This window comes from Dendrobium catenatum, unplaced genomic scaffold, assembly GCF_001605985.2.
Source record: "Dendrobium catenatum unplaced genomic scaffold, ASM160598v2 fragScaff_scaffold_1283, whole genome shotgun sequence".
NCBI lineage: Eukaryota > Viridiplantae > Streptophyta > Magnoliopsida > Asparagales > Orchidaceae > Dendrobium > Dendrobium catenatum.
Window position 1 is genome coordinate 11,499 of NW_021319745.1, and position 16,080 is coordinate 27,578.

The 16,080-nt window shown below is 34.7% G+C and overlaps 1 protein-coding gene across 1 annotated transcript in view; it reads right to left on the reverse strand.

Annotated features, from left to right (window-relative positions):
* LOC110114793 (telomerase Cajal body protein 1) overlaps positions 1–9,080 on the reverse strand; it is a gene marked incomplete at its 3' end in the record, with an annotated part of 13,971 nt that extends 4,891 nt beyond the window's left edge. The window contains 8 exon segments of the mRNA XM_020847798.2: positions 6,788–6,835; positions 6,924–7,066; positions 7,540–7,643; positions 7,977–8,059; positions 8,151–8,224; positions 8,316–8,396; positions 8,514–8,569; positions 8,666–9,080. Coding sequence (XP_020703457.1) covers positions 6,788–6,835; positions 6,924–7,066; positions 7,540–7,643; positions 7,977–8,059; positions 8,151–8,224; positions 8,316–8,396; positions 8,514–8,569; positions 8,666–8,979 — 903 coding nt within the window.
* Between the last annotated feature and the right edge of the window lie 7,000 nt (positions 9,081–16,080).

The window sequence follows — 16,080 nt, forward strand, 5'->3', positions numbered from 1 at the left end:
CCCCCCCTCCCCACATACACACAAGAAAAAAACAATTCATGAAGTAGTCCACCTATCTTTCTCTTCTTCCTTTGTAAAGAAGAAATCCAGTAGAAGACTTTTTATCATTTTCGCCACTACAAGTCTTAACACGCCTATCCCAAACCTAAGAGCTCAATTATAGGACACTTGAACACTAAAAACAGCTCATTATTCATATCGCCTTTTATAATAGCAAAGAGGACATGGAGGTCAAATAAAATAGTAAGGATTTTATTATAGTAATTTGGCTTGGATTAGCAAACAAAACTAGCAATAAATTTGAGCATATTTGGATTCAATAATTCTAGGGATCTGAAATATCTAAGAAAAATTAAGATGCACATCTTAACATCATAGAGATGCATAGAAAACATACATATCTCTTTATCAATAATCCCAAGCGGTTACTCTATGCACAATATATGGCTACAAATTTATTGTTTAAATTTTATGCTTGTCCTAATTGCATAAAAAATTCTATGCACTTAAAGTTCAGTTAATTGATTGGATAAGGTGTCAAAAAAGAGAACATGGTCATGTACAATTGATGGCTTCAACAACAAAGCAAGATTATATTTGATAGGCCCTAAACCCCAAATTAGAAGAAAGACCAGGTACAAAACAAAGTGTTAATTTATAGTCAGTTCCCTAAACATGAAACTGCATGGCAGAAGGGTGTTATTGCCTGGGAAAAAGCATCACATATCAGACCTGTTATTGTCTCAAACTTTCATGATCTAAATGGCCATAATTCATTTAAGAAGCTAATTGCGCATGTTAAACTCCGCAGAGCCAGTTAGCAGGCTAAGATCTTGTTTCTCAACTAAATTAACCAGACAAATTGCTCCAACTAAGAATGGTCATGCACCACCACTCCTAGAATTAAAAAAGAGCTCTCAGCCTGTTAATACTTGCTATGTCTAAACCTAGTAATTTTTTTCATGTTAAGCTGAATTAAGCTACAAACTCCACTACTGGTGCTCTTCTATTAATTCATTTAAGTTTCATCCTTACAACACTACTCTCCTTGAATAATCCAAAAGGAACTTTTTTAGGGGATTCTTCATTCTTCTATTGTCTTTTCTCTCCCTAAGTAATCCTAGTGAGAAAAGCTCTTCATAGGAAAAGGTAACCGTCAGCCACCTCTTCACCTGATGACAAATGTTGATGGTAGGAAGGGGAAAGAGAATGCAAATTCTGCAAGTGCAGGTTAACTAGGTGACAGCAGAAATGTGAAAAAGACTGTTCAACTGATTCCCTCGATGAAAAATTGCAATAGTGTGTAATGCATCTTTGGTGGACTGTCAATCAATAGCTGGAACCGACCCAGGATACATTGAGATTGTGGGTACCTGCTTTGATAAAGCAACAGAAGTTGAAAAGGAAAAGCATTGCATCATTAACTAAAACTTCTAACTTATTCACTGCAACAAGGCCAAGAACCTATGGCATTTTCAAGACATTAGGGCCATTAGAGAGGTGTTTGTTACTATGCAGTTGTAACAGAAGTTGATGTTTAGATGATGAACGGTTTTTCTAGGTTCTAAAATCTGGGAAACGAAGAGGCGTTGTGTTGAGCATCTGATAGGCGCTGAACACAAGCTGAATTGTCATTAATGGCTATTGACTACACATATTAGTGCACCAAAACTTATTCTGACTTACAGTTTCAAAATTTATTTCCATGCTACCACCTGATTCCATCCAATTGTAACCATTTGCATCATTACAAACATCCATTCTCACAGCATTGTATTCTATTTTGAATACCTGAGCTGGTTCACCAGCTTCAACCTATGTTTGAGCCACTATAGCAGTGGAGACCACCGATGTTTGGTTAGCTTCCAGGTCCGTCCTCTCCTTTTCAACTTTAATTACTTTACCGAAGAAGTTACTCATAGCCTCAATACATCCTAGGTTGGCTCTAGCCATTGACTCGCAGTCGTTATTTATCTTCAGAAGATTGTCCACCAAAAAGTGTCACTTGTGATATAACAAACGTGCTACAAGGGCAGCATTCCTCACTATAATGATTTTCCAACGATGAAATAAAGTGAACAGTCTTTATTGTCATATCGCTGCCACCTATTTGACCTACATTTGCCCAACCTGTATCATCTTACACCTTCCCACCACCAACTTTTGCCTATAAATGAGGATGTGACCGACGGTCACCTCCTCCCATAAAGAGTTTCTCTCACTAAGAAAACTTAGAGAGAGAAAATACTAGAGAAAAATGAAAGAGCCCCTAAAAAGGTTCATTATAGCTTCCTTAGCAGGAGTAAGATCGCAAGGCTAAACTTAAAGGAATTAACGAAAAGGCATCACTATGAGTGGAGCCTATGGCTAAATTTGACTCAACACAAAAAAAAACTTACCAAGTCAAGACACAGTAAGAATTGACAAACTGAGAACTCTTTCTTAATTTTATGGGTGGTGGTGTTTGGTCGTTCTTAATATATGGAACAATTTGTCTAGTTATTTTTGTTAACGAATGAGACCTCGGCATGCTAACTAGACATCAATCAACTTCTTAAAGGGACTATGGAGATTTAGGCCACGAAACTTTGTGGCAGTAACAGGTTTGTGATGCCCTTAAATGTGTTGGCAACCACATAAAGGTCCTAGAAGCTATGGTTGCACCTCTATCTTGGCTTTTTGGGTTTGCCTTCACATCCCTCACATGCATCCAAGCCGGTAATAATGACTTGGAATGTTTTTTTCTTACCAAAAATGACCTTATTAAATGCCACCACAGCAACAAGAATATTATTTCGAGGCTCAAAAACCCATGTCAACCACATGACTACTCCTTCCTACAATGAATATCCCACTAAGACTCTTATACCTAAATCCTAGCTCAACACCTTCAACACAAGAGCCACATCAAGGTAATGTACCTCCTTTACTCAATGGGTTAGCAAGTAGGTGTGTCAATTTCGGGTCACGGGTCGGGTTCGGGTCAAACCCGAAATTGACCCGACACTGTTCGGGTTCGGGTCGACCCAACCCGTTTTTGCAAACGGATCGATTTTCTAGACCCGAACCCGACCCGCTTCAAGTTTGGGTCAACCCGAACCCACTTGTTTCAGCCGCGGAAGCGGACAGCCAGCGAAGCCAGCAACGGGTTTCAGCCGAACGGCGAGGCAGCGGTCACGCGCGGGCAGCCGGCAGCGGTCTCGCACGTTGCGATGCAGTGACGGTGTGAGGACAGCGGTCAACGGTCGGGTGGACGACGGATCCGGTTCCGGAATGCCCTATGGGCTTGACCGCTTGAGCCGCTCGAGTATTGACGTGGACGCGACGTCCATTCGACAGACTGCAGACGACGCGAGTCACGCGACAAACTGCAGACGACGCCATGAATGATGCGAACCCGAGTCAAACCGGGTTGATTCCGGGTCAACCCGAACCCGACCCGGTTTTACAAACGGGTTGAAATCTCTAACCCGAACCCGACCCGATTCGGGTTCGGGTTGACCCGAACCCGAATTTTCCGTGTCGGGTTCGAGTCGGGTTTTCGGGTCGTGTCCAATATTGACACCCCTATTAGCAAGCCCTCTACTACACCAACACCATTAATCACTCATTCCTCAGCCTCTACCATGATCATAAACATACCCCTCAAGGTTCACAACTGCTTTGTAATCATGTGCTACTTCACTGACACCGCTGAAGATTAAACCAATCATATTCACTAAACGTTATGAACTAAGTTCAAAATTAAAAGTCAAAGAAGAGTTTATGTTTTTTCCTTTTTTTGTTTAGGCCCTTATGTTCAAAAGATTAAGTTAAGGTATACCTTATTTCTTTCCACTTCTTGTAGGTGACATTTCTTCTCCATTGTACCCCTCTTTCTTATCAAAAATCTTATCAATAATTTAGAAGTCAAAATACAATATTATTCAAAACAACCTTAAAATATCCAATAATTCAGGTTTTCTACCTCCTAATCTTGATCACTGAGCCTTCAATGAATGATATGCCTTTGCTTGTGCATTTAGACGACTAGATCCTCAATTTGGATATTGTGATACAAAAATCAACAGCCTTAGCACTCTTCACCAAAGAAATAGATAGGATCTTCCAATTGCTTTGCAGTTTGATGTCGAAATTATGCAAGAAACTTCTTATCATCAACTCATAGAAGCAAACAACGAAATTGACCATGCCCTTCATGATATGATCACCATATCACAAGCCCACTTTTTAAGGATTTAACTCATGTAAAATTATAATTTTAGGTGGAGGAAGGCTAACATTCCAACCTCCCAGCTATTCCACTTAATTATGTTTGGCAATTAATCTTTCAAAATGTTTCTTAAAAATTTTTAAAACATCTATTGAAAACTAGAAATTTGTGAGCCTCCCGAATCAAAGAATTTGGGTATTATTTTATCTTTAGGATAACTGAATCATGGCTCCCACTTGTGTTCCAATGCACTCCTTACAAATGTCCAAAGTCATATATTGGGTGAACTATTTGGTTTGACTTAGTTTTGTAATAATGCATCTTCTTTCGAGCTTGCCAAAACTAATGAGACACTATGATGCAGGACTACTTAGAGGATATGTTTATGGCTTCATTTTAAACATTGCACAATTCTTTGATTAGAACAATTTAGGAATAAAATTGTGAGCAATTCACAACGTCGATTAAAACAGTTAAAGGGGTACTTTGCGTAGGCTAAATCACATGCTTCAAGCGCAAGAAAATTTTCTCATAATAATCATTCATTACCTTGAAAATAAAACAAAGGGGCTTTAAATAGCCTCATACAAAAGACTCCAAATAAAAAATGACACAAATGCCCTTAGGCTTACACATGACCACTCCCATACAAAAGGGTACACAGGGAAAATAAATAAACACACATAAGCAAATAATAAAATGCATGAAAATAAAATACATCGACTCAAAAATATAACGAATCGATCGTGGCCGTAGATCGGCGGCCACGTCGCTGGTAAACTTTCCATGATGATTTGATGTCCCCATCACACTAACTTCATCTTATCATTTTCCTGTATGAATTGAGAAAAGGGTGTCACTTTAAGCTCGTATTTCACTAATGGAGAATCCACCACTGATGAAAGCTCTTGCCCTATTGTTTTTTTGGGATACATACTTTACTCCTTTTTAATGTCTTTGGATACTTAAAGGTACCATTGTGTAAATGTACGTCACTATGACTATTCTTTATCATCTTTACTTTTGTGGAATTAATCTTAATAACTAAGTTTCTATATATCAATAGATTTAGCAATTCTGCCTCAAGCCCTGACTACTTTGTCGCATCACTTTGCCTTACTTAATGGACCTCTTTGGTGGCAATTTTTGGGCCCCATTAAAGAGTGGTACATACTCCTCAATCAACCTTTACACCTACATTTCGCCTTTTTTAGTCCAAGGTAGGGAGACATGAACTAGTTGGTGTAATATTTGTCATTAAGACGTTGGTTTTTTTTTTTTTTTTTTTTTTTTTTTTTTTGCAAAAATATCTTTCATTCCGTTGTGAGTTATCACTATTTATAACAGTGTTGAGGCATAATGCATACCTATCACGAATGTATGAAGTATGAAGATAATTTGATAGATCTCAAGTGGAATCACCTTGCATATCATCTCGTTGACGCAATCCTTGGTGATTGCTTCAAGTAGCATTGGCAATCAACTTTCATCTTGGCTCCACCTAAATCTAACCAAAAAGATAAGGATTAGGATAGCTTATGATATCCAACACAATTTTCTATACTACATTGGCAAAAATGAGATTGTTCTACCTAGCATTGACAATATTAACCCTAATCTCCTCTTGCTTGACAATTATTATCAAGGAAAACAACTACTCTCATGTGTCCTTATTGGGGAACGACTGATTCACTACATCCTTTCATATAGTCATTAGAGAAAAAGATGAGTTTGTCCTGTAAATTGGACTTAGCATGGTGTTGTCCACCCCAGCAACATTTTTTTTCTTAAAATATTTATTATATCTTTCGGGGAAGGGCTTCGAATGCAATTCCCAGCATTTTTTATTACTGTAACCAGCGATCTAACAATCATAAAACTAAACACTAGTTTTGAAGGAAGAAAGGCTAACCAATTCGTTTTTTTTTTCCAAATTTTTTTCCTTCTGAAGAAAGGAAACCCTTTTTTCTGATGGTTCTTGGGTATTCCCCCTTCAATCTTGGCTTTTTCATTTTATGATCATTATTATAGTATTGACCTGATTGAGGTTTACAATAGAAAAGAGACAGCACTCATCAACAATTTTGGAGAAAAGCCCAAAGTTGTGCTTCATAAGAGTTTGCACATCTTCAAGATAAACTCCCAATATCAAAAAGCTTGTTTCTTGACCCCCTATGGACGAATCTTCCACAAACTTTCATTAATGTTTCTCCAGAGCATATATTTGTTTCCAACAATCCTCAACATAATCCAATAGGAAGAACTCACAACGCATCAGTTGATTAAACAGCCCCAGGTTATTTCTCGAGGTGCACTACCTTTTGAGTGAAAGTTTCAATAAGCTAAAGCATGATGGTATACATAAGTTGAGCAAACACTAACTTATGAGTATTGCATCCATATTGGTGTTGCTATGAAGAAGGTAATAAATAATTACAAAGATACAATTTGGGGAAAAAGACCCTCGATGTTAATAGAATTTCAATTTTCTTCGCTTTCTCCTACTTAAATACCAGCTGGACAAAAAATAAAATAAAAGCAAATGGTGTACAAAGGAGTTTAATGTTTGATTACCTTCCTCCCCCCAGTATATAGATAGTTTCCATCCTTGGAAAATTGGACCTGCAAATAAAAAATGTGATCAAGCGTAATCAAAAGGTTGCCTAGTTAAATTTTGCTAAAAAAATTAGGCATGTCAAATTGAACTAACCTGGGTAACCCCACCCATTTGACCATGCAAAACATATAAAAGTTCCATGTTAGTTTCCGCATATAGTGCAGTAGTCTGGCTATATGAGCCAACTGCGAGCATCCCACTATAAGTGGGAGAAAAGGCAATTGACGATGCAATACCTACATGCACAAAATAACAATGACAAATTTAAATTAATTATTCTTTCATTAGTGGAAGAAAATGGTCAAAAAATATTATCATTACTTTTGCACAATATTAGTTCTTTCAACCAACACTAAACTATTCAAACCTTGAACCTTTTCATAATTTTGTTGAAATGAGAACAAGAATATGCATAAAAATGATAACATACCAGAAATTGTTGCATCGCAAAGATAAAATGTTATATTTGGTGATTAAAGTAAAAAATTTAAGTGCTTGTATAATAATAAACACAAATGTTGGATCATAAAAGCTAAGAATACACTTAGTGAATTTTGGATTTCAAGGATACTCAATCTACCCTTTCTTAAGCAACTGAGAGCCCAGGGCACTCAAATAGGGTTCATATTGATGCATACGTATGCATGTTAATATGAATGTTTAAACAAAAAATGGAAAAATTTTGGCATACAAGGGCATAGACAAATACCTAATGATCCGGCATCCACTTTAGCCAAAGAATATTGCTCAAAATCCCGACCAGGACGATGCACATCGAAAACTCTGATGTGTTTATCGTATCCAGCAAAGAGTCTACATAAAAAGGTTTTTTAGGAAAGCGACACGAGAAAAAATCAATGCTTGATTGTAATTCAAATTTTGTAGGTTATATAGACCAATCAAAAAAAGAAAATATTTCATTTGCAATGCTTCCAATTAGCAGCCACCCAAATGACCGCTAAAAAATCCCACTTTGAAGCATCAAATGCAAACAATGAATAATATTTGGATTGGGCAATAATTTCATTGACTAAATTATGGAAATATTCACAATTCATGTGTTTCCTTCATAGCTAAAATTATAGAATCATGATTATATATCTTAACTTCAAAATTAGAAGCTTAAGAAAAGTAAATCTTTCATACTTAGCACCGCATGTGTTGAATGAGACTGAAAGTGCTGCAGTTATTTCATCCATGGCATCGTATGCCCTATAAGTGCCGCGAAGCTAACAAAACCAACACAAATACACTCAACACCAAAGCATTCAAAAGCAATCCTTCATAACAAAGATTCAAAATTCAATAGCTATTAGCTACCTCACCAGAAATGGTATCCCAAAGATGAATAGGATGGTCTCTTGTTGTGCTGACAAACACACAGGTGGTAGGATCTACAAATAAGCAGAACTAAGATATAGGCTGGACTAGTATCACTGAAGTCGGAACTGCAACATTAAAGGTAATGAAATGATGTTAACATACCCAACATAGACATGTAAGGGTACCAACAGTAATCGTATACCATCTCTGCTTCATTCACTGTAAGAGCTGAAGAATAGGAATCTGACAAAGGAAATGCCCATTACGCCGAATAACATCACAGACCTTGGGTTAGATCAGAAAGCATCGAATTAAACCACAGCAGAGAAAAGAAAGCAAGAATCCAGATTCTCAACAAACCTTGAGAAATTTGACATTCTTCGAGCTTTCCAGTATTGAAGTAGGCATCTTCGGGCCTGGAAGGTCGAGGAACAAGAGAGAACCCAATCAAGAATGTCAAATTTCTCGAGAGGAAAGGGAATTTAACGATAACCGGAGATGCGAGGGCTCACAGGTAGAACAAGCGGAGAGACTGGTCGTCAGAACTGGTGAGAAAAGCAGAGCCGTCAGGGGACCATTTGACGCTTTTGAGGAAGTTTTGAGGGTTCGAGCCGCCTCGGAACTGTTGGGCAAAGTGGTAGGCCCTCCGAGGAGGAATGTCAAATCTAAACACCGGCCACGGATGCGCGTCGAAGAAGCTCTCTGTTGATGCGCCGTTGATCGGGTTCGATTTTTCCTGCTCTTCTTCTTCTTCTTCTTCTTCTTCTTCAACTGTTGTGCCTATTTCCCCTTCTTCCAGAATGTCATGCTGCTTCTCTTCTTCCATTAACTGTGCTTCGCTCGCAGAAGAGCTAGCAATAGAAGAGATACTCGGCGAGGCCGGTAGCGAGAGAAAGCAGCGAAAAGAGTTCGAGGTGCTCAAAAGTATAAATTATTATGTCCAAGAATATACAGTATATATATATATATATATATATATATATATATATATAGTATATTTTGTACATTCACACATAAGAATTTAATTTTGCATATAGATTTCGCAAGTAATAATTTTTCCCTCAAAAAAGAAGAGAGTTTATTATGTGCGGTGTTCGAACGCTTCTGGAGATCAATACGGACGTGTCATGTCATCCAATGCACTGTGCATTGGGTGACGTGGCGCGTCCGAATTAGCCTCCGAACGTCGCACCTAATAATTTTTCCAAAAAAGAACATGAGGGAATAAGCCAACAACAGTGCGCTCGGGTTTATGGTGTTGGGTTTTGAATCCCGACCCTAGTGGTTATATTTATGAATATGAAAATTAACTTGTGTGTTTTATAATCTTATAATTATCTTAATTAGTCAAATAAATTTAGCTATATATAATATGTGTTAAAAATTTAACTGTAGATTCATGAGAAGTTTGGAATAAGGGAGCTACTAGAATGTTTCTCTTTCATGTACATTTTTTGGTCTTCGGTGACTCAATGCTCTTGTCATTGGTCAATGGTACGCTTCACAATAACGGTCTTCGATCACTTTCCAATTATCATTTGTTCATGATTAGTAATGTTATATTTTTTTATTATCTAGGTATGAATATGCTTTCTCAACATAAACCCTAAGGCCAGAATTACAATAGACATCATATTACATGTTTGAACCTTATTTGAACTTTCTAGCAAAATGAATGAGGTACAAGCAATGTTTGAGTATTACTCGAATAAGATTCAAGCCTGGTTTAAACAAGGTTCGATAATGGTTCATATGGTCGAACAAAATTCAAGCTTGATTCAAATGTGGTTCAAACAAAAATTTTTAGAATGGTTTGAACGTGGTTCAAATAAGATTTGAGCATGATTCAAACATCGATCAATTAGGGTTCAATTTGATTTAATTTTCCCTTATTATCATATATGGCATTGTCGCATTTGAGTTGTTTTAACACTTATATAAGATCATAATATCACTTGCCTCGTATATAGAACTTTGGGTGTTATAAATAATGTGATTTGACCATTTGAGACTTAATATCCTATTGGAAAGGCTAAGATACCCCCCTTTAGTCCTTTAAATCTCTCAAATTTTTGTTCTTTAGAGTTTAGTGCCTTAATTCAACAACTATTGTTAAGAATGATTAATGATAACGAAAATTAAGGATACACTATTGTGTTCAATATTGGAGGTAAAAACAAAACATTAGGGGCTATAGGATTTTCTTTGATCATTTGGATGGGGTCTAGAGAATTTCCATCTTAGAATGAATTCTAGAATATGAGCTCAAGGAGTTGACTAACAAATAACTACTTGCATGGAGACAATAACCTTAAAAATATAGATTTCAATAAAACACTCATGAAGTGCACTGAGAGGTATAATGTATGAAAGTTAGGCTTATAATATATTATAGATGGAGTCTTGCTCAACCATGATAAATATAGTGTTTTTTTTTTTTTAATGCTTTGCCTTGCTTGAAAAGATGAGGAAGCATTGTTTAGATACCTATAGGTAGTCTATCATGGGAGAGAACACCATGAAAGCTAAAGAATGATATGATGTATTATTGAGTAACTGCTCTAAAAAAGAATGCTACATCCCAATACATTGTTGTTGAAGGGAAACATAGCAAATATATGAGGGTGTTCTTTATAGGAGATTTCATAATCCAATGGAGTAAGATCAATAAAATGTTTCTCAACCTATATAAACTACTCATGATTAGTCATATTATTAAAGCTGAATCAAGTACAAAATCTCAATTGATTTGTCTCCCAAAGAGACTAGGCTTCAGAAGATTAATTACACTCTTAGGCTTCGTTTGGGACGGCTTTTTTACTGCTTTCTAAAATGGAGTTTTAATACAAAATTTTTTATTTTTGTACTAAAACTCCGTTTTAGAAAGCAGTAAAAAAGTCGTCCCAAAAGAAGCCTTAGACACCTCTAGGAGATTCTTTCAATAAATGAAACATGACTATTTTTTTATTTGCCTATATTAATTATCAAAAAGATGACTATGATTAAATGAATATCAGCATAATAAAATTGTTTATACTTTGTTATAGATTACTATACAAGGGCGCAAAGGGTGAATCATCATAACTAAGTGAGATAAGTCTAGATAAAAAACATATATAATATGAATCATCAAATCACTAAAGACTTAGAAATAAGTAAAATAACCTAAAAGGGGTGGGGTGTAGTAAGGAGTCTAATTACTGTAGAAATAAACTCGGTTAGAACCTTATGAGTCCAGCATTCCAATTATTAAGCTTAAAACTATTTAATTTTGAAGGTAGTTAACCCAACTTAGTCGTCAAATACTTTATCAACAACTATGAATTGAATCATTTAAAGTTAGCATCACAAATTTAATTTGAGAAAATAAAACTCAAAAACACTATTTAGATGAATTCTAATAATTAAACTAGAAATAGATAGGACTAACAGTCCTAAGTGGTGTAAATAATGTTTATGAAAAATAAATGAAAAAAATAGCACAATTATAGACAAATACAACTACTAAACTAGTTTTATAATCTCAATTAGGTCAAGATAACTGCTCCCTAACATACTAAGATGACACCTCTACATATTAAAATTCATGCCTGCCAAAGAAGCTTATCCATCCTTAAGTAAGAGAGATCTCTACATACATTATGAGTTGTCAATATTCTAAATGTGTTAGTACTTGGAGGTTTTGATCATTGGATAATACTAATTCATATTTTGTCCAAGGGAAATAAAGAATATAATTTCATATTAACTAGTGACTAGAGAGCCTTAGTTCAAAGAAATAATATTTTTACCTAATTTTTTAATCGATTATAAATTTATTAAAGTTTATAAAATAAGTTTTATCTTAAGAGCCTATTGCAAAACATCTAATTTTACCCAAATATATAGCAATAATTGAAGTAAAAAAATACATGACATTAAAACTATAAAGAAACTGCAAAAAAAGAAAACATGACAATGTTGTGTGGTGGCATCAAAAAATAAGTATAAATTAATGCAAGTAGGCAACTACTTATACAAACTCAAATCAAATAAAATAAAAAAGAATATGAGATTTGTAATATATGCTTGAACTTCTAAATCTACATAAAAATTAAGCTCATAAATCTCTATTGCCCAGTTGAACGGACCGCTCCCTCTCCCTCCCTCTTGCACTCCTAACTGCAACTCGCTCCTCTAATCTCACCAATCGCACAAGCTTTTAGATAGTAAATAAAAATAAATTATATTTAAAATATTTAAAATTATTAAGTAATTATTGAGCTCTTAATTGGGCTCTTGTCATTAGACCTTTTATTTTGATCATTTGGTTAAGCTTTAGTCGTAGCTTTTGTAGTAGGCATTTAGCTTCATTATCATTTATCCATGTGATATGCAGATATGCTACATCAAGTCCCTTGGCCTTAGCTCAACTTCACTTTGTAGAGTTAAAATCTAAGTAGTCTTCAACCAGTTATAGGACCAAAATCTCTAAGTTAGCATGAGTCAGTCATGTATCATCGCTAAATAGTTTATTCTTTCAACAAACTAAAAAAAAAATAATGTTGAGCAGCTAGATCAATTAGTGCATCCTCAATGATGATATAATCAATATTAGAAAATGGATTATGCTAATGAGAACTATATCTCATGCAAAAGAGTTTGACTGAACAAGTAAAGGTTTGCTAACTTATTTATATGATAAACCACATTTAATATTAATAAATAGATGGATCATCATATCAGCAAGCAAATCAAGGTGATAAGCATTTGATCCAACATTCTTAAGAATTTTGAATGGGCTACAAGCCCTTGCATATAATTTCTTAAACTTAGATGTTTGGTAACACTTACGGTGAATGCGAATTAAAACATAATCACCTTCTTTAAATTATTCTATTTATCAATTATGGTTTATCTTAGAAACATATTTATCATCACTTGAAATTATTTTGTTGTCTTAAGACATCATGCAAACTTTGAAAGATCTTGATAAAAGTGAATGCTGAATCAGAAAATACATGAGATGGTAGATTTGTTACATCAATTGATTGCCTAGGGTGTTGATAATATACTATTTCAAAAGGTGAAGCTTTGGTTGTTCTATAAATGGTACTATTATATGCAAATTAATATATAGGCAAACATAAGTCTTACTTTCATAAGCTTTTTCCTTCAAGGCATTTTAATAGATTTCCTAATGTTTAATTTACTACTTTAGTTTGTCAAATAGTTTAAGGATGAAAAGCATACGAGAAATTCCACTTTGGTGCCAAATAATTTCCACAAGGTATTCCAAAAGCATAAAACAAATCTAACATAACAATCAGCGATAAAAGTTGAAGGAAGACCATGTAAATGCAAAATTTTATTAAAAAATAGTCTAGCAATATGGGAAGTATTATTGATTTTAGATTAATTGTGGTAGGAAATGAGGCAAATGTTATCATGTCCTCAAGCTGTATGGGGAAGTCCTAAGACAAAATCTATCGAGAGGTCTTCTCAAGTCCTACAAGTCATGAGGGGTAAAGAAATACATTGACCAAACCATTGTTTTGCGGCTTTGATGTGCTCACAGGTTAGACATTGGGCACTTATTTTTGAGCACCTCATTTAAGTGAAGGATAAAAAAATCACATTTCCATTAAATATATTATTTTATCTTTTTCAAAATGACCAACAATTCCACCCAATGTAGTTCCAAAATTAAAAATTCTCTAAGAGAGGATCTATTGCTGCAAAGTTATTTTCCCTGATAAAGATATATGTTTATTATTAAGAATGTTCCTTGTAAGGTTAAAGGTTTCTCTAAGTGCTAAATATAAATCTGTTATGACACACTAGGTACTAATCTCTAATTTGCTCAAAACCTGGAATTTTAAGTTTTAAAGAAGAGTTTGTTGGTGTTACCCTTGATAAAGTTTCAACAAGCTTATTTTCAACTCCATGTTTATGTTTAGGACGAACGAGTAATCCTAGAGAAATTCCACCCATTTGGCATACATATGACTTAATTTTCTTTGGGTATTAATAAACTTAAGGGCATGATAATCTGAATTAAGAATAAATTCTTGATGCAGAAGGTAGCGACGCCAGTGTCTCAAATATTGAATAACAACATAAAATTTCGTATCATATGTTGAATATCTCTACTTTCCTTCATTAAAATTTTCACTAAAAAAGCTACAATGTGATTTTTTGACATACCATTCCTCCAATTCTAATTTCAAATGCATCACAAGTCACCTCAAAGGCTTTAGAGAAATTAGGATGCCTAAGGATGGGGCAAAAGTCATAAGAACCTTAATTTGATCAAAGGTGTGTTGTTGGAGTCCAATAGAGTTCATCTAATTTTAGTATGACAGTAATTGTAACTACAATAACAGTAAAATCTTTAATGAATCATCTATAGAACATGGCTAAGCCATGAAAACTCATAACATCAGTGAAACTCTTTTTTAATGATCAGTCTAATATTGCTTTAATTTTGTAAGGGTTAGGTTTCGTTCCAATAATGAAAATATTAAATTCTAAAAATATCACTTCGATTTGTAAAAATAAAATTTCTTCAAATTAATGTAAAGTTTCTCTTTCATAAGAGTCTCCAAAACTTGTGTAAGGTGTTGCAAATGATCATTCTTATTTGGACTAAAAATTAATATATTATTGAAGTAGGCAACTAAGTACTTTCTATGAAGGGCCTAATGATAGTATTTATCAATCTCATAAATATGCTAAGTGCATTTGAAAGTCCAAAAGGCATGACTAACCATTCATAAAGTCCATCAGGTGTTTTAAAAGCAAATTTTTCAATCATCTTTCTTAGGAGTCAATAAAGCCGGGACAACATAGGGACTATAATTTTCTCTTATAAAATCTTTCCTAAGTAACTCCTTAATTTGTCTCTTTATTTCAATGTGTTAAATGGGATTCATTTTATAATGAAAATGGTTGGGAAGTTTTGAACATGAAACTAGGTGAATAGTATGTTGGATAGTTATAGGAGAGGGTAATTCATCAGAAAGTTCTTAAGGTGCAGTATCACTAAACTCAAATAGGAGTTGCGAGACCACAACAGGTATGTGAGTCTTGTTTGAGTCTAGGGTTACTACATTCACTTGTTTTGAGCCGGCTCGAACTCGACTCGATAATGAGCTCTCGAGCCGAGCTTATCGAGCCACGAGCTTGAACTCGAGCTAAAGATAAAGCTCGTCTGTTAAACGAGATGAGTTCTAGAACAGATTCATACATTCACATGCATGCCAAAACATTCCGAGACACATGCAAGTGAGTTCAAATACAAGATTCGAAAAATTATATCTTTCAAATGTGACCAAAATAGGTGCAACTGAACCCAAATTCAATAGGTGTTACAATGGGAACATCTACTTCATTGAAAGTTAATAAATTTACTTCATATAAAATTAATAAATTAAAAGCCAAATAAAATGAGATCTAAGAAGTTTGATCATCACATAGCTCTCAGAAGTTTACTAAACATAGCTTATTTTTTTTGCTATAGTGTTAAATCTAAATCATCACATAGAGCATAAGGGTTGACTTCAAAAATTAAATTTCTTTTTTATGAAAAACTTCAATGTCTAACTAATATGGGAATATCTACTTCATTGAAAATTAAAAAATTTACTTCATTGAAATTTAATAAATTAAAAAATGAATTGTTCAACATAAAATTTCAAACTAAAATAAGAATTGGCCTTTATAAATTAAACATCTGATCAGCTCATTAGGATTAATAATGACATATTGAATATTGGATTAAATAAACATCATATATTACTTATAAAATACCTACAATCCATGATGCATGCTTGCCAAGGGATGGAAAAAGGGAAAAACATTTCGATATGACATGGTCTTGAATGGCGTCTTGACTTTCGATTCGACATGAACAAAGTTGTAGAAGAAGGTGAAGAAGCTTTTTTAG